The 18,871-nt window shown below is 66.1% G+C and overlaps 2 protein-coding genes across 2 annotated transcripts; both read left to right on the top strand.

Moving 5' to 3' along the window:
• The first annotated feature begins 1,714 nt into the window (after positions 1-1,714).
• Positions 1,715-14,382, top strand: CPXM1 (carboxypeptidase X, M14 family member 1). The gene is made up of 16 exons (XM_059845683.1): positions 1,715-1,735; positions 2,004-2,269; positions 2,716-3,125; positions 3,241-3,360; positions 3,570-3,679; positions 4,168-4,307; positions 4,378-4,462; positions 5,808-5,958; positions 6,149-6,237; positions 6,352-6,475; positions 7,066-7,262; positions 7,917-8,096; positions 9,499-9,796; positions 11,967-12,106; positions 13,032-13,134; positions 13,714-14,382. Exons 1-16 carry the CDS (start codon positions 1,715-1,717, stop codon positions 13,962-13,964), a joined length of 2,685 nt encoding a protein of 894 aa, XP_059701666.1. The 3' UTR covers positions 13,965-14,382.
• Positions 14,383-15,004: 622 nt separating this feature from the next.
• Positions 15,005-18,461, top strand: NAT8 (N-acetyltransferase 8 (putative)). Its single transcript, XM_059845527.1, has 2 exons — positions 15,005-15,957; positions 17,291-18,461. Exon 2 carries the CDS (start codon positions 17,299-17,301, stop codon positions 17,956-17,958), a length of 660 nt encoding a protein of 219 aa, XP_059701510.1. The 5' UTR covers positions 15,005-15,957; positions 17,291-17,298; the 3' UTR covers positions 17,959-18,461.
• The last annotated feature ends 410 nt before the right edge of the window (positions 18,462-18,871 follow it).

Here is an 18,871-nt window from a genome sequence, read left to right as displayed (position 1 = left end):
TCTCCCGGTTGATGGATTCTTTCATCTGGGACATCTTGTGGTGGATGGATCCTTCCATTTGGGACATTTCCTGGTGGATGGATCCTTCCATGTGGGACATTTCCTGGTTGATGGATCCTTCCATGTGGGACGTCTCGTGGCTGATGGATCCTTCCATTTGTGACATCTCCCAGTGGATTAAGTCTTCCCATTGGGACAGAGTTTTGTATCCCTTGGCGTTCCCTTGGCACTGTTCTTGGTGACTCCTGGCTTTTCCTTGGCACAGCTCTTGGTCGATGAAGTTTTCCGTGTGGGACATCTCTTGGTTGAAGAGTTCTTCCATTTGGGACATCTCCTGGTTGATCAGATCTTCCCATTGGGACACACTTCTGTATCCGATGGCATCCCCTTGGCACCGCTCTTGGGATCTGTTGGCTTCTCCTTGGCACTGCTCTTGGGATATCTTGACTCTCCCTTGGCACTGCTCTTGGGATCCATTGGCTTCTCCTTGGCTCCGTTCTTGGGTGGCGAATTCTTCCCAGTGGGACAGATCCTCACATCCGTTGCCTTGCCCTTGGCACAGTTCCTGGTCTCCCCTGGCTTTCTCCTGGCACAGCTCTTGGTCGATGAATTCTTCCATGTGGGACATCTCCCGGGTGATGAAATCCAGCCACCAGGACAGATCTTTGTGTCCATGGGCTGTGCCCTGGCTCATCCCCCGGGATCTCTCTGCGTGCCCTGGGGATCCCTGTGGATCTCTGCCGTGTCCCCTTTGGCACAGCCCTGGGGGACCGCAGAATTCCCACTCTTCCTGCTCCATGGACAACACCCCCTGTCCCTCCCAGGACCGGAGCCTCCACAGCCCTTGGGTGGGCTGGGAGTTGGGATTTGGCTTCTCCAGAGGGATCTGGGAGCTGCTGCTCCTGGGAATGGACCTGAACCCTTTGGGATCACACCGGGATCGGGGCACGGCACAGCTCCCATGTCACAATGGGACACCCTGGCAATCACGGAGCCCTCCGGAACCTTCTGGAACCTTCTGGAACCTTCTGGAGCTGCAGCCCCGGCCACACACAACAGCAGGGTGTGCAGGGGGATTGTCCCCCCCGGGTGACACTGGAAGGACATTGGGGGCACCCAGAGACACCTGGAGAAGTGGCACCATGAGAACATGAGGAGGTTCAGCCAGACTGGGCAAAATTCCAGACTGGAGCACGGCCTGGGAGAGACTCCTTGGGACCATCCCTGAGGGAAGGACTCAGGGACACGGGGACAGTGACGCGGCCCTGGGCAGGACTGTCCCAGCACTGCTCGGTGGCTTCAACCCCGCTCCGGCGGTGGGGTGTGGGGAACCAGAGCAGCTTCCCGCTAGGATTCCTGCCGGGAAAAGCCACGGCGCCTTTAAGGCATCTCCATGCGGGATCTGGCAGCCGCGGGCGCTGCACCAGGAAATTCCTGACATCCCGGGAAGTGCTGAGCCAGCGCGAATCGGGGCCGGGTGCGCCTCGGAGCCGGGAACGGCGCCAGGAGCGGGGCCGGGAATTCTGCAAACCTCGAAAGAGCCGTCACGCGGGGCTGGGGCACGGCCGCCCCGCCTGGGCCCGCGCCAGAGCCTCGACAGAAGGCAGGAGCTGCCTCAGCCCGGGACAAAACCCGTCCCGGCATCCAGCCCTGGGAGTCGGGCAGGGAATGCTCCGTCCCCGGTGCCAGCCCCGCTGTCCCCCGCTCTCCTGGGATGGCGAAGGAGCATCCCCGGGTGAAGGATCCCAAGGGTCCCGGAGCAGTGCACAGAGCCAGAGGGGTCTGTCCCCCTCCGTCCGCGGCCCGGCAGGGTTCGGGGACACCCCCAGGGACAGCGCAGGGATGAGGACAAGGGACAGGGATGGCACTGGCGGCAGCTGCGCTGCCCTGCCCGCTCCGCGCCCGCAGGAGATCCCAAATAAAGAAGGGAAAGTCGAGCCAGGAAAGTTGTTTCGGGGCGGAAAGCGAGCGTGTGTGAGACCCCGCGCAGGGTGGGGGGACAGGCAGGACCCAGACCCCGGACCCGGCACCCGGACCCGCACCCCGAGTCCCACCCGGGGCACCCCCGAGGGGTCGGGGCCGGGGACCGCCCCGAGCCGCCGGGTTCGGCCCCGCTCCGCCCGCACCGGCGGTTCTGGGACCTCCCGGGTCCCCGGGCTCGGCCGGCGACGCCGCCGCTGCGGCGGGAGGAGCCCCTGCGGACCCCCGGGCCACTCCCCGACTGGCGATGGGACAGTGGGGACACTGCAGGGGGCTGGGGACAGCGGGGGTACAGTGAGGGCACGGTGGGACACGGTGATGGGACAGCGGGGACACGGTGGGGACACGGTAGGGACACAGGTCAAGGCCCGCCGGTGAGCGGACGGGACCCGGTGTCCCCCGTTCGGTGTCTCGGGGAGGGGAACGGGGCCGTTTAACGGGGCGGGGCGGGCAGGACACGGCCGGGGGTCCCGGGCAGGGGCGGGCAGGAGGCGGGCGAGGTCCCGGGCAGGGGCCGTGCCGGGGGCAGGCGGGGGTCCCGGGCAGGAAGCGGGCGGGGAGCGGGCGGGGGTCGCGGCCGGGCGGGAGGGGGCGGGGGGCGGGGAGGGGCCGGGACCGGGACCAGGAGCGGGGCAGGGACCGGCAGGAGCGGGCAGGGACCGGCAGGGCCGCGGCCATGCCGGGGTCGCCCCTCGCCCCGCTACTGCTGCTGCTGCTCCTGCTGGGCCCCCCGCCGCCCCCCGCCCGCGCCGCGCCCCCCCAGCCCGGCCGGCCCCGCGGCACCGGGGTGGGCACGGCCAGCGGGACCCCCAAAGCCAGCGGGGTGTCCCCAACGAAGGGCACCGCCAGCGGGGTGTCCCCCAAAAAGGGCGCTACGACGGGACCCCCCAAAGCCAGCGGGGTGTCCCCCACGAAGGCCACCGCCAGGGGACCCCCTAAAGGCAGCGAGACGCCCCCCTGGAAGGGCACCACGGCGGGACCCCCCAGACCCAGCGGGGTGCCCCCTCCGAAGGGCACCACGGCCGCCCCCTCCAGGAGCAGCACCACGACGGGACCCCCGAAGGGCAGCACGGCCCCCCCGGTGCGGGACAGCGCGACCCCCCCCAGTCCCGGCGCCTCCCGGCGCGGGGACCCCGTGGGCACAGGTAGGTCCGGGAGGGGCCGGGGGCGCTGGGAGGGGACCGGGTGTGAAGGACGGTGTGTGCCAAGGGGGTTCATGGGGGAAAAGGGGTGCCAGGCTGTTCCCGTGTCCTCTCGCAGCCCCGGCGCCCACGGGGACCAAGGTGGCGGTGAGGAGGAGGAAGGTGGTGAGGAAGAAGGTGGTGAAGAAGAAGGTGCTGAGGAAGAAGCCGGAGGCTCCGGCCGCTCCGCAGGAGCCCCGTACGTGCGCTGGGTGCGGGTGGCCCGGGCGTTGTCACCTGCACAGGGAGGTGGCCGTGTCCGGGGGGCACCTGGGGTCACCTGGGGGTTGGGCTGTCAAACCTAGGCTGGCGGGGTCCCCATGGCACAGCTCGGTGGGGACACAGGTTGGGGACGGCCCCGGCCGTTCAGGGGTCCCTGTGTGAGCGCTGTCCCCACTGTGTCCCCAGCGTGTCCCCCCCTGGGGCTGGAGTCCCTGCGGGTGCTGGACGAGCAGCTCCGGGCATCGAGCCACAAGCGGCACGGGCTGGGAGCACACCGCGGCCGCCTCAACATCCAGGTACTGCCAGGTGGGCCAGGAGTGTGCCAGGGTGGGCCAGGAGTGTGCCAGGGTGTGCCAGGGTGGGCCAGGAGTGTGCCAGGGTGGGCCAGGAGTGTGCCAGGCTGTGCCAGGCTGTGCCAGGCTGTGGGGATGTTTGGGTGTCACCGACACAACATGTGGCACGCGGATGTAGCAAGTACGTGGTAAACACAGGGTAGGTGTGGCACATTCATGGCGACTTTGTGGCATCTTCGTGGCACATTTGTGACATTCTGTGGCGAGTTTGTGGCATCTTCGTGGCATGTTTGTGACATTTTGTGGCGAGTTTGTGGCATCTTCACGGCCCATGAGTGTCCCAGGCTCTCCAGCTCTGCCCCCTCCCTCCCATGTGGCTCCCCGTGATCCCGGTGCCGCCACCCCGGTGCCACCCCGGGCTCGGGGACACGGCGGGCGGTGGGGCCGTGTCCCTGTGCGTGTCCCTGTGCGTGTCCCCTCCCCTCCCGCAGTCAGGGCTCTATGATGGTGACTTCTACGACGGTGGCTGGTGCGCGGGGCGCGAGGACACGGAGCAGTGGCTGGAGGTGGACGCCCGGCGCCTCACCCGCTTCACCGGCGTGGTCACCCAGGGCCTCAACTCCATCTGGACGTAAGGGGACAAGGGGGACAAGGAAGGGGGGACAGCGTGGGGGACCCCCTGACGCCCCTGTGCCCCACAGGTACGACTGGGTGACGTCCTACAAGGTGCAGGTCAGCAACGACTCGCACGCGTGGCTGCCGAGCCGCAACGGCACCGAGGAGGCGGTGGGTGGCACCGGGGGTGGCACCGGGGTGGCATCCCCAGACAGGGTGGGGACATGGGGAGGTGACAGTGCTGGGGGGCAGGAATCACCTGGGAGGGAATGATGGTGGGGGGGTTAATGGTGCTCGGGGGTTAATTGTGCCAGGGTGGGGGCGTTAATTGTGGCAGGTGGGTAATGATGCTGAGGTGGGGTTAATTAGGCCAGGGTTAATTATACTGCGGTTAATTGTGGTGGGGTTAACCATGCCATGTGGGCGACAATGCCAGGGGTTTTAGTCAGGCTAGGGTTAATTATACTGGGGGTTAATTAGTTGTGCCAGGTGGATTAACCATTCCAAGAGTTAACTGTGCCAGGGGGGTAACAATGCCAGGGGGTTAATTATGCCAGGGTTAATTATACTGGGGGTTAACCAGGTGAGATAACCCTGCCAGGGGGGGTTAATTAGGTCAGGGTTAATTGCGCTGGGGTTAACTGTGCCAGGTGGGATAACCACACTGGGCAGGGCATTAACCACCCCGGGTTAACCACACCGAGGAGGGTTAACCACCCCAGGGAGGGGTGCCCTTCCCAAGGTGCCCATCGCAGGCTGCCCGTGCCAGCTGGCTCCGTGCCCAGGCTCTGTTGCCCTTGGCCTGGCCCTGCCGGGCACCCTGCAGCGCTTTCCCCCAGCACAAAGGCTGCTTGTCCCCGCCTGGGCCCCTGCCAGCCCCCTGGCACGGCCCTGGGGACATGGGGACACGCGTGGGTGTGGCGTGGCACTGGGGGAGAGCACGGCAGCCTGGAGCTGGGGAGGGACTGGGGTCCCCGTGCCAGGGCTGGGTTTGGGGTCCTGTGCTGAGGGTGGGTTTGGGGTCCTCTGCTGAGGGTGGGTTTGGGGTCCCTGTGCCTGGGGTGGATTTGGGGTCCTGTGCTGGAGTGGGTTTGGGGGTCCCTGTGCCAAGGATGGGGTTGGGGTCCCGGTGCCAGGACTGTGCCAGGGCTGGGTTTGGGGGGGTCCCTGTGCCAACATGGGTTTGAGGTCTCTGTGCTGAGGGTGAATTTTGGGGTCCCAGTGCCTGGGGTGGTTTTGGGGGTCGCCATGTCAGAGCTGAACCAGGATCAGGTTTGGGGGTCTCTATGTCAGGGGTGGATTTTGGGGTCCCCCTGCCTGACTTATGGCAGGAGCAGATTTGGGGCTCCCTGTGCCCATCCCTGGTGCCTTTGGGCTCCGAGCACCACCCGCGGCCCCACCCGGGCTCTGCCCCCGGCCGTGCTGCTCCTGCTTAAGGGCTGGAGGGGACCGGGCAGCGCCTGGAGCCCCACGGTGGCTCTCCCTGACCCCTGCTGTCCCCTCCTGTCCCCTGCAGGTGTTCCCCGCCAACAAAGACCCCGAGACGCCGGTGCTGAACCTGCTGCCCTCGCCGCTCGTGGGGCGCTTCCTGCGCATCAACCCCCAGAGCTGGTTCCCCAACGGCACCGTCTGCCTGCGGGCCGAGGTGCTGGGCTGCCCCGTGCCCGGTGCGTGCCCCCGGCTGTCCCCTGACCCGCTGGCTGTCCCCTGCCCCGCGGGGACCCGCTGGCTGTTCCCCTGGTCGCCACACGTCGCCCCGGCTGTGCCCAGCGCGGGCGATCGCCACCGGCGGTGTCGCCAGAGTCGCGGTCTGGGCCGTTCGCTGTCCCTGACCGTGTCCCCTCGGTGTCCCCGCAGACCCCAGCGATGCCCCCGCCTGGCACCCCCCGGCCCCGCCCGAATCGCAGCTGGATTTCCGCCACCACAACTACAAGGAGATGAGAAAGGTGCCCACCCTCCCCCCGAGCCCTGCGGGACTCCGTGTCCCCAAGGACAGCGCGGCGCGGGGCTGGGGGGGCTGGGCCACCTCGGGGTGTCCCTGACGGTGCCACCGCCCGCAGCTGATGAAGAGGGTGAGCGAGGAGTGCCCCGACATCACCCGCGTGTACAGCATCGGGCAGAGCTCCCGCGGGCTGCGCCTCTACGTGATGGAGATCTCGGACAACCCCGGGCAGCACGAAGTCGGTGGGTACCGGGGGGACAGCTGGGGACAGCTGGGGACAGCTGGGGACAGCTGGGGTGGGGCGCGATGGGCGTGGGGACAGCGGCCAGGGATGCCCAGGTGGGGATGGGGTGACTGGGGGTGCCCAGGATGAGGTGGGGGCGCCGGGGGTGGCCAGGCTGGTGCAGGGGGGTGGGGACTGTCACCAGGGCTGGTGCTAGAGAGTGGGGACTGTCACCAGGGCTGGCTCAGGATAGGGTGACTGGGCCACCCAGCCTGGCACGGGGTGCCCAGAATGGAGTTGGGGTCACCGGAGACACCCAGACCTGTGAAGGGCAGGGGGATTGGGTGGCTGGGGACACCCAGGATGGGGATGGGGACACAGGGACACCCAGACTGGTCCAGGATGGGGACAAGGACACCCAGGGTGGTGCAGGGATATGGGGACAGTGACCAAGGACACCGAGGGTGGTGCAGGGACAGGGTGACTGGGGACACCCAGGATGGAGACAGGGACACAGGCACACCCGGACTGGTCCAGCGGGGGGACAGGGACACGCAGGACGGGGATGGGGACATGGGGACAGTCCAGCCCCCCCTGGTGGCCCCGCAGGAGAGCCGGAGTTCCGCTACGTGGCCGGCATGCACGGGAACGAGGTGCTGGGCCGGGAGCTGCTGCTGAACCTGATGGAATTCCTGTGCCGGGAGTTCCGCCGGGGCGACCCCCGCGTGGTGCAGCTGGTGACGGGCACGCGCATCCACCTGCTGCCCTCCATGAACCCCGACGGCTACGAGACCGCCTACAAGCTGGTACGGCTGGCACCGCCCGGCCCCGCGGTGGTCCCGGTGCCCCTCCCAGGCATCCCGGTGCCCATGCCAGTGATCCCAGTGCTCATCCTGGTGCCCATCCCAGTGCCCATCCCTGTGACTGCAGTGCCCATCCTGGTGATCCTGGTGTCCATACCAGTGACCATGGTGCCCGTCCCAGTGCCCATCCCCGTGACCCCCGTGTCCATCCCAGTGCCCATCCCTGTGACTGCAGTGCCCATCCCGGTGTCCATCCCAGTGCCCATCCTGGTGCTCGTCACAGTGATCCTTGTGCCCACACCAGTGCCCATCCCAGTGATCCTCATGCCCATCCCAGTGACCATCTTGGTGCCCATCCTGGTGATCCCAGTGCCCATCTCACTGTCCATCCCGGTGATCCCGGTGCCCATCCCGGTGATCCCAGTGCCCATGCTGGTGATCCCAGTGCCCACGGTGCACATCCCGGCGATCCCAGTGCCCATCCCAGTGCCCATCCCAGTGATCCTTGTGCCCACCCTAGTGCCCATCCTGGTGATCCCAGTGCCCATCTCGCTGCCCATCCCGGTGATCCCGGTGCCCATCCTGGTGATCCCGGTGCCCATCCTGGTGATCCCGGTGCCCATCTCGGTGATCCCGGTGCCCACGGTGCCCCGGCAGGGCTCAGAGCTGGCGGGATGGGCCATGGGCCGCTGGACGTACGAGGGCATCGACCTCAACCACAACTTCGCCGACCTGAACACGGCGCTGTGGGACGCCGAGGACAACGACCTGGTGCCCCACGAGTTCCCCAACCACTACATCCCCATCCCCGAGTACTACACCTTCGCCAACGCCACGGTGAGAGCCCAAAACGCCCCCATCCTCCTGGGGGGGCGCCGGGGTGAGACCCCAAAACCCCCATCCTGTCAGTGTGAGACCCCAGAACCCCCATCCTGTCAGTGTGAGACCCCAGAACCCCCATCCTGTCAGTGTGAGACCCCAAAACCCCCAACCTATCACATCGGGGTGAGACCCCAGAACCCCCATCCTGTCAGTGTGAGACCCCAGAATCCCCATCCTGTCAGTGTGAGACCCCAAAACCCCCATCCTGTCACATCAGGGTGAGACCCCAAAACCTCCATCCAATGACACGGAGGTGAGACCCCAGAACCCCCCAAAGTCCCCCTGAAACCCCCCTAAAACCCCTCAAAACCCCTAAAACCCCTCAAAAACCACTCCCAATCTCCCGGGCTGGATGCTGCCCACCCACAGGGGGCTGAACCCGCCCAACCCAGGGGGTCACCAGAAGCCACAAGGACGTGGCCACCACCACACGAGGCGCAGGTGACAGTGGTGTCACCTCGTGGGTGGCCCCAGAGACATGGGTGACCGCAGTGTCACCGCACACATGGTTCCAGAGAGGCGGGTGACAGCGGTGTCATTGCGTGGGTGGCCCCAGAGAAGCGGGTGACCGCAGTGCCACTGCGCACATGGCCCCAGTGGTGTGGGTAACAGCGGTGTCACCGTGCAGGTGGCCCCAGAGATGCAGGTGGTGGCAGTGTCACCACGCAGGTGGCCCCGGAGACGCGGGTGACGATGGTGTCACTCCACACATGGCCCCAGAGGTACAGGTGACAGCGGTGCCACCACGCAGGCAGCCCAGGTGATGGCAGTGTCGCCGCACACGTGGCCCCGGTGACAAAGGTGATGGCGGTGTCACCGTGCGGGCAGCCCCGGAGACATGGGTGGTGATGGTGTCACCATGCACATGACCCCAGAGACGTGGGTGACAGCGGTGTCACTGCATGGGCAGCCCTGGAGATGCGGGTGACAGCGGTGTCACTGCGCACGTGGCCCCGGTGGTGAGGGTGACAGCGGTGCCACCGTGCAGGTGGCCCCAGGGAAGCAGGTGACAGCAGTGTCACCCCGCACATGGCCCTGGTGGTGAGGGTGACAGCGGTGTCACCACGCACATGGCCCCGGTAGTAAGGGTGACAGCGGTGTCACTGCTCACATGGCCCCGGTGGTGAGGGTGACAGCGGTGTCACTGCTCACATGGCCCTGGTGGTGAGGGTGACAGCGGTGTCACTGCTCACATGGCCCTGGTGGTGAGGGTGACAGCGGTGTCACTGCTCACATGGCCCTGGTGGTGAGGGTGACAGCAGTGTCACTGCTCACATGGCCCCGGTGGTGAGGGTGACAGCGGTGCCACTGCTCACATGGCCCTGGTGGTGAGGGTGACAGCGGTGTCACCGCGCAGGTGGCCCCGGAGACGCGGGCGGTGATCGCGTGGATGCAGCGCTACCCGTTCGTGCTGAGCGCCAACCTGCACGGCGGCGAGCTGGTGGTCACCTACCCCTTCGACATGAGCCGCACCTACTGGAAGGCGCAGGAGCTGACCCCGACCCCCGACGACGGCGTCTTCCGATGGCTGGCCACCGTCTACGCCACCGCCAACCTGGCCATGGCCAGCGGCGAGCGCCGCCGGTGCCACTACGACGACTTCACGCGCTACGGCAACATCATCAATGGCGCCAACTGGCACACGGTGGCTGGCAGTGAGTGGGGACACTCTGAGATGGTGGCAGGGAGCAGGGACACTGAGCTCAGGTGGCACATGGCAGGGAGCAGGGACATTTCATGAGCTCAGTTGGCACATGGCAGGGAGCAGGGACACTCCATGAGCTCAGGTGGCACACGGTGGCTGGCAGTGAGTGGGGACACTCTGAGACGGTGGCAGGGAGCAGGGACACTGAGCTCAGGTGGCACATGGCAGGGAGCAGGGACATTTCATGAGCTCAGTTGGCACATGGCAGGGAGCAGGGACACTCCATGAGCTCAGGTGGCACACGGTGGCTGGCAGTGAGTGGGGACACTCTGAGACGGTGGCAGGGAGCAGGGACACTGAGCTCAGGTGGCACATGGCAGGGAGCAGGGACATTTCATGAGCTCAGTTGGCACATGGCAGGGAGCAGGGACACTCCATGAGCTCAGGTGGCACACGGTGGCTGGCAGTGAGTGGGGACACTCTGAGACGGTGGCAGGGAGCAGGGACACTGAGCTCAGGTGGCACATGGTGGCAGTGAGCAGGGACACTCCGTGAGCTCAGGTGGCACATGGTGGCAGTGAGTAGGGACACTCCGTGAGCTCAGGTGGCACACGGTGGCTGGCAGTGAGTGGGGACACTCTGAGATGGTGGCAGGGAGCAGGGACACTGAGCTCAGGTGGCACATGGCAGGGAGCAGGGACATTTCATGAGCTCAGTTGGCACATGGCAGGGAGCAGGGACACTCCATGAGCTCAGGTGGCACACGGTGGCTGGCAGTGAGTGGGGACACTCTGAGACGGTGGCAGGGAGCAGGGACACTGAGCTCAGGTGGCACATGGCAGGGAGCAGGGACATTTCATGAGCTCAGTTGGCACATGGCAGGGAGCAGGGACACTCCATGAGCTCAGGTGGCACACGGTGGCTGGCAGTGAGTGGGGACACTCTGAGACGGTGGCAGGGAGCAGGGACACTGAGCTCAGGTGGCACATGGCAGGGAGCAGGGACATTTCATGAGCTCAGTTGGCACATGGCAGGGAGCAGGGACACTCCATGAGCTCAGGTGGCACACGGTGGCTGGCAGTGAGTGGGGACACTCTGAGACGGTGGCAGGGAGCAGGGACACTGAGCTCAGGTGGCACATGGTGGCAGTGAGCAGGGACACTCCGTGAGCTCAGGTGGCACATGGTGGCAGTGAGTAGGGACACTCCGTGAGCTCAGGTGGCACACGGTGGCTGGCAGTGAGTGGGGACACTCTGAGATGGTGGCAGGGAGCAGGGACACTGAGCTCAGGTGGCACACAGTGGCTGGCAGTAAGCAGGGACACTGAGCTCAGGTGGCACAAGGCAGGGAGCAGGGACACTCCATGAGCTCAGGTGGCACACGGTGGCTGGCAGTGAGTAGAGACACTCTGAGACGGTGGCAGGGAGCAGGGACACTGAGCTCAGGTGGCACATGGTGGCAGTGAGCAGGGACACTGAGCTCAGGTGGCACATGGTGGCAGTGAGCAGGGACGTGTGGTTTTTTTGGTTTCTTTTTTTGTTTCTCTTTTGTTTCTTTTTTGTTTTTTTTTTTCCGTTTCTGTTTTGGTTTTCTGTTTCTTTTAGAAAGATGCTGTTTCTGGTTTGGACTCAGATATTTATCCGTCCTTATCTCCATTACAGTCTCACAAACTGTGACTTTTATAGTCACTTACTCTAACAAGCTCAAAGTGGAGCCCCATCTCTCTCCCTACACGGCCTTTTAGGGATAAACTGTCCAATTAAGAAATTACACCTAAAATATTTTTATTTTTAACCCAATAACCTGTGACTTGCAATGTGGAATTTTTTATCCACTTACACAAAACCACCCAAACCCATGAAGAAGAAGGTGAAGAAGAAAAACCAGCCCCTGCCCTGAAACTTCTATTTTGCTTTATAGATATTATTATCTTCTAAAACCTTAAATTCTTAAGTTTCCCACCATGTGATTTTACACACTTCTAATCAAACTGCACGTTCATAATTTTAGTTCAATTATTCAATTTTGGAAGCTTTCTCCACGCCCTCAGGTTAAATGCAGTGCTCTCCTGGGGGTCAGTGCCTGCCAGCACAGAAAGTCTGAAATTCTCAGTATCCAGGGACACTCCGGGATTTTCCTGTCACTTTGTCCCCTGCTGCCACCCGCCCTGTGCCCCGCAGGCATGAACGACTTCAGCTACCTGCACACCAACTGCTTCGAGATCACCGTGGAGCTCTCCTGCGACAAATTCCCGCACGCCTCCGAGCTGCCCGAGGAGTGGGAGAACAACCGCGAGTCGCTGCTGCTCTTCATGGAGCAGGTGGGGCACGGGGTGGCACCGCGGTGGCACCGGGGTGGCACCCGGGGCTTGGGGACACGGCTCGAGGGTGGCAGGAGCCACCTCGGGTCTGTCTGTGAGGAGGGGCCGGAGAGTGATGGGAATGGGGGGACTGGGGGGGAATGGGGTGCTGGGATGGGGGGGACAGTGGGGAAGGGGGGGGCAGAATAGGGGGTTTGGGACATGGGGACACTGAGGGGGTCTGGGGGTGCTGGAACCAGGGGCACACTGGGGAAGGGGGACTCAGGATTGGGGATTTGGGGATGCTGGGATCATGGGGACACTGGGGAAGGGGGAGTCCAGAGCGGGGGATTTGGGTGGTTTGGGACATGGGGACACTGAGGGGATCCAGGGTGGGGGATTTGGGGGGTTTGGGTCATGGGGACACTGGGGAAGGGTGGTCTAGGATGGGGGATTTGGGACATGGGTACAGTGGGGGGGTCCAGGTGGTTCTGGGATCATGGGGATACTGGAGAAGGGAGGGGCAGAGTGGGGGATTTGGGGGCTTTGGGACATGGGGACACTGGGGGGGGTCTGGGGGTGCTGGGACCGGGGGCACACTGGGGAATGGGGTCCAGGATGGGGGGTCTGGGGGTTGCTGGGTCATGGGGACACTGGGTGGGATCTGGGGACAATGGGTGGGATGTGGGGACAATGGGGACACTGGGTTGGGTCTGGGGGTGCTGGGACAATGGGGACACTGTGTCACGGGCAGGGCAGGGAACCCCCAGGGGTTTCTATAAGGTTTTGAAGGGTGGGGGACACGCTGGGGACATTCCAGGATGGCCATGAGCACGGCAGGGTGGGGGGCTCAGCAGGATGGCAGCGGGACGTGGCTGTCCCCAAACGCTGAGGGTGGCACCGGGAGGGGGGGACACACCTGTGCCACCTGCCCGACGCCCTGCAGGTGCACCGAGGGATCAAGGGCGTGGTCCGGGACAGTGACACCGAGCAGGGCATCCCCAACGCCATCATCTCCGTGGATGGCATCAACCACGACGTCCGCACCGGTACCGGGACACCGGGATGGGGTGGGAGGGGTTTGGGGTGGGAACGGGATCGGGATCAGGCTGGGAATGAAGGTGGGATAAGGACAGTGACGGGATGGGAACGGGGTGGGGATGAGGATGGGAATGGGGACGGGGACTGGGAAAGGAATGAGATGGGATTTGGGATTGGGAACTGCAGATGGGGATGGGAATAGGGTGAGACTGGGAAAGGGGATGGGATGGGGACAGGAATGGGATTGGGATGGGAAGAGTAATGGGATGAGGTTGGGAGCAGGGATGGGACAGGAATGGAGACGGCATTGGGGATGTGAATGGGATGGGGCTGGGACGGGGAAAGGAATGGGATGGGATTTGGGGATGGGATTGGGAATTGCAGGTGGGGAGGGAAATAGGACTGGGAAAGGGGATGGGGACAGGAATGAGATGGGGCTGGGGACAGGGATGGAAAGGGGGTGGGATTGGAGATTGCAGATGGCAATGGAAGCAGGATTAGGCTGGGAATGGGGATGGGACAAGAACGGGATTGGGGCTGGGGACGAGGACAGGGGTGGGGACAGGAGTGTGACACCGCCCCCGCAGCCTCGGACGGGGACTACTGGCGGCTGCTGAACCCGGGCGAGTACGAGGTGACGGCGCGGGCCGAGGGCTACGAGGCGGCCACGCAGCCGTGCCGGGTCTACTTCGAGAACGTTCCCACCCCGTGCAGCTTCCGCCTGGCGCGGGCGCGGGGCCGCCACCGGCCCGGGAAGACCCGGCCGGGCCCCGACCCGGCCCTGCGGCTGCAGCGGCTGCGGCTCCGCCGCCTGCGCGCCCACGGCCGCGGGCAGTGACCGGGGCGGCCCCGGGGCCGCGGGCTCGGCCGGGGGCGCGGGGGGTCGGGCGGGACGGCTCCCAGTAAAGTTTGGGTGCGCTGCCGCTGCGAGTCTGCGGGGCTGGAGCGGCGGCGGGACCGGGACCGGGACCGGGAAAGGGAAACGGGACGGAGACCGAGAAAAGGACCGGGAATAGGACCGGGACCGGGGCTCGGTCCTGCCCTGGACCCCCGCGTGGGAACTCGGCGAGGCCACGCCCCCCTCATTCAATGCCACGCTCACAGGCCACTCTCATTCAATGCCCTTCAATAGCGCCGCCGCGGTAAAGCACCGCCCACTCGCTGCTGACCAATAGAGATTCCGCACCGAGCCGCGCCCCCATTAGGGCACGCCCCTTTCCGTGGCATAAATAGACATTCGCCATAAGCCACGCCCATCGGACCACGCCCATTTCGCGTTGAGAGCTCCTCCACGGCCCCGCCCCCTTTCCCCATTGGATGATCTGGTCCCGCCCCCGATGCGCACGTGAGCGCCTGTCCCGCCCCTCTCCTCATCTCTGGGCGCCTATTGGCTGCCGGCAGCGGGAGGGGCGGGGCACGGCGGAGGCAGGGACCAATAGGATGCGAGATTCATCTGCGGCGCGGAGGGGGCGGGGCTGGGGAACACGGAGGGGGTTCGGGGACACTGGGGGGACACTGGGGGGGTCCCTGGACAGCGGGGACGATGGGGACCTGCAGCGTGGGGCGGCCCGAGAGTGCTGGGGGCACTGGGCTGCTCTGGGGGCTGCTGGGCCACGAGGGACCTGGGGGGTCTGCGAAGTTCTGGGGACCTTGGGGACAATGTCCGGCAGTGCTGCGACAGTCGGGGGGTCTCCAGGCTGGGGGGTCCGGGGGTGTCCGGGCTGTGGGGTCTGGGAAGTTCCGGACCATGGGTGCACTGGGAGGGTCCGGGGGGTCTTGGGGGCACTGGGGGGTGTTGGGACATTGGGGACACCGAGAGACGATCGGGGATGGGGTCTGGGGTCTGGGGGGGTCGTGGTGGGAGGATCGGGCACCACCATCGGAGGCAACACCCCCTGAGCCCCCAGGAGATGGGGGGCGGCGGCATGGGGCACCCCGAATCCCACCGGAAGCCGGGGAGGGCACTGGGGGGGTTGTAGGGTACAAAAAAGGGGTTGGGGTGACCCCCCCTTAACCCCCCTGCGGTCCTGCAGGGTGGGGGCTGTGCCCTGCTGCGCTCTGATGCCCCCGTGTCCCCCTCCCCAAATGAAGGGCTGTCCCCAGCGCTGGGCTGAGCCGTCCCTGGGGGTCCCCAGCACCATGGGGGTCCCCAACACCGCCGGGACCCCCATGACACCCCACGGGGAGGCTCCAGCACGGGGCTGGGGGGGGCGAGCATCACCATGAGGACCCCCCCCGCCCCCTGGGGTGACACTGGGTGACCCTGGGGACCCACGCTCTGCGAGAGGCTGCACCCCCACCCCACTTCCCCGTAGCCATCCATTGCTGCCCCATCGCCGGGATTTGGGGGTGACAGGGGTCCCGTGCAGTGTCCCCCCGCCACTGCCCGGGACCCCCGTGCCCTGCGCTCCCCCAAATCCCCCCCGTGACCCCACAACCTTCCGCGATCCCTTTATGGCATCATCGGCAGGGGCAGCGCTTCCCGCTCGGCGCCTGCGCTCGCCGCGCCGCCGGAGCCTCCGCCGGCCTGGGCACGGCCCCAATCGGGGGTGTCCCCCCCCGGTGCTGCCACCGGAGCCCCCCCAAAACCTGCCGGACCCCCCACCCTAAGCGCCGCAGAACGATGGGCTGAACGCATCCGGCATCTTGCAGGCACAGGCCGGGCTGGGGGGTGCGGCAAACAAAGACCACCCCCCCCCAAAAAAAGCCCCTGGGGGTGCTAAGGGGGTCACCGAGCCCCCCTCGGGCCGCTGAGGGACCCCCCGGTTGTCCCCGAGGTTCCGCAGAGCCGCCGGTCCCGGTTTGAGGAGCGACAGCGCCGGGAGCAGCAGGTGGGGGGGGCGGCCGGGAGGGATTTTTTGGGAGGGGGAGTTTAGGGCCGGGCACCCCCCGCAGCGCCGGGTTTGGGGCACTTTGGGGACCCCCTTGCCGTGCCCAGCCTGGGTCTGACCCCCAAACCTACAGGGGGGCTGTCCCCGTGCCCCCTGCTGTCCCCGTGCCCCCTCCTGTCCCCGTGCCCCCTCCCGTCCCTCCTGCCCTGCTGTCCCCGTGCCTCCTCCCGTCCTCCTGTCCCCGCTGTCCCCGTGCCCCCCCGGACCCTCTGCCCCTTTGTCCTGCTCTGTCACGGGCACAGCACGGTGCTCACGCCCTGCCCACCTTTGCCCGGGGCAGTTCGTGCAGCGGCTCCCGGTGAGTGCGGGTGTCCCGGGGAGGGTGGGGCACCCCCAGATCCTGCAGCTCTTCCCCTGTGCCCCCCCAGTGCCCCTGCTGCCCACCCCGGGTGTGCCAGGTAAAGCCTCTGCCCAGCTGGGGCGGGGGATGAACCCCTGAGGGCTCAGCAAGGGAGGGGAAGGGACCCCCCACACTTTTTTCCCCTTGTTTTTGGGGCACCCCTGGGTGGGAGCGGCACTGGCACTGCCCTGACCCCCCTGTGCCATGCCGGGGATGGGTCTGGGGGCACACCGAGGGTCCCAATGAGGGTGGGCACTGCCCTGACCTCCCTGTGCCATCCCACAAATGTGTTCGGGGGTATCCTGGGGGTCCCTGCGAAGGTGGGCACTGCCGTGACCCCCCATGTGCCACCCCAAAAATGGGATCTGGGGGTATCCTGGGGGGTCTCCATCCATGGCACTTCCCTGACCCCTTCTGCCACCCCAGGGATGGGTCTTGGGGCACACCGAGGGTCCCTGTGAGGGTGGGCACCGCCCTGACCCCTTGTGCCACACCAGGGATGGGTTTGGGGGCACACTGGGGGTCTCTGTGAAGGTGGGCACTACTGTGACCCCTTGTGCCACCACAGGGATGGGTCTGGGGGGTCCCCATCCATGGCACTGCCCCGATCCCTTGTGCCATGGCCAGGAATGGGTCTGGGGGGCACCCCAGGGGTCCCTGTGAGGGTGAGCACTGCCCTGACCCCTTGTGCCATCCCAGGGATGGGTCTCAGGACATTCTGGCTGTCCCTGTGAGGGTGAGCACTGCCCTGATCCCTTGTGCCACCCCAGGGACGGGCCTGGGGGGTCCCCATCCATCGTGGTGCCCTTGTGCCACCCCAGGGACCCTCAGGACACTCTGTCTGTCCCTGACCCCCCCTGTACCCCCCAGGATCCATCTCCCCCTGCCCATTCCCCCTATAGCACCCCCCAACCCCTCTCCGTGCCCCCCCAGGTGCCCCCATGGCGTCGTTCCGCATCCGGCAGTACCAGGAGCAGGACTACGAGGCCGTGCGGGCGCTGTTCGCCCGCGGCATCCTGGAGCACACCCCGGCCGCCTTCCGGCACGTGCTGCGGGCAGCGCGGGTGCGCCTGGCGCTGCTGGCCGTCTTCGTGGTGGCGCGGGCGGCCGCGGGCTCCTGGGTGCTGGGGCTGGGCGCGGTGGCGCTGGCGCTGGTGCTGATCTGGGTGCTGGTGCGCTCGCTCAGCACCGACTACGTGCGAGAGGCGCTGGGCACCGACCTGTGCGACGTGCCCGGCGCGTACCTGCGCCCGCCCGACTGCCGCTTCTGGGTGGCCGAGGAGGCCGGCGCCCTGGCGGGCATGGTGGCGGCGGTGCCCACGGGCCGCGGCGAGCTGGAGCTCAAGAGGCTGTCGGTGAGCCGCGAGCACCGGGGCCGCGGGCTGGCGCGGACGCTGTGCCGGGAGGTGCTGGCGTTCGCCCGCGCCCGCGGGTACAGCACCGTGGTGCTCAGCACCTCCGTGGTGCAGGTGGTGGCGCAGCGGCTCTACGAGGGGCAGGGGTTCCGCAAGGTGGGCGCCTCGTACCCCTCGCTGCTGGGCACCTTGCTGAACTTCCAGATGTTTCACTACCGCTGTGACCTGGGCGATGGCAAGAAGTAGGGCCGGGGTGGCGCTGAGGCGGTGACACGGCCCCGGTGGCATGGCACCCCAAACCTGGCACTGCCGTGGCACTCCAGCTCCAGCCCACACACGGCACCGTGAGCCCGGGACATGAGGCGTTGCCGTGGCACTGCCGTGGCACCCGAACCCTGGCACTGCCGCTGCCCGTGAGCCCTGGCACCGCTATGGCACCCCAAACCCGGCCCCGGGACACCGCCCCACCGCTCCGACCCCAACTCTGGCACAGCAGCACCGGCACAGCACCGCGATCCCAGGACACAGAGCACCGCCAGGGCACCCCAGCCTGGCACCACCTTGGCACCGTGACACCGGGACGTGTGGCACCGCCCTGGCATCCCAGCTCCGGGACTCCACCACAGCACTCCACCCCTGGCACCTGAAGCACCGCCATGGCACCCCCGATCCCCACCCCGGCACAGGGGGCACCTCCATGGCCCTTCCTGGATTTCTAGCAGCAGGAAATAAAGATAGACCTTTGGGAACAGTGTGCGTGACAAGGGACATCTTGGGGCATGGGGACATCCCCTGGGGGTAAGGGACAGCTTGGGGGGCAACAAACACTCTGAGGGAGGAGGCATACCTTGAGGGACACCTCCGTGCAACAGGGGACATCTTGGGCGACACCTTTGCAGATAAGAGGCCTCTTGGGGAACTGGGGACACACTGGGGGAAAACGAAGATTTTGGGGGAGAGGGGAAATCTTTTTTTGGGGGGAGAGGCGGCAATTCTGGGGGGACAAAGTCTGCGCCTTCACCCAAGATGGCGGCGGTTCCCCTTTCCCACAGCCCTCACCCAAGATGGCGGCGGTTTCCAGTTCTCTCTGCCCTCACTCAAGATGGCAGCAGTTCCCCTTTTTTTCCTTGCCCTCACTCAACATGGCGGCGATTCCCCA

Source organism: Haemorhous mexicanus, chromosome 4, assembly GCF_027477595.1.
Source record: "Haemorhous mexicanus isolate bHaeMex1 chromosome 4, bHaeMex1.pri, whole genome shotgun sequence".
In the NCBI taxonomy this organism is placed as follows: domain Eukaryota; kingdom Metazoa; phylum Chordata; class Aves; order Passeriformes; family Fringillidae; genus Haemorhous; species Haemorhous mexicanus.
Note: the sequence above shows the minus strand (reverse complement) of the source record. Positions and strands in the feature narration are given on the sequence as shown.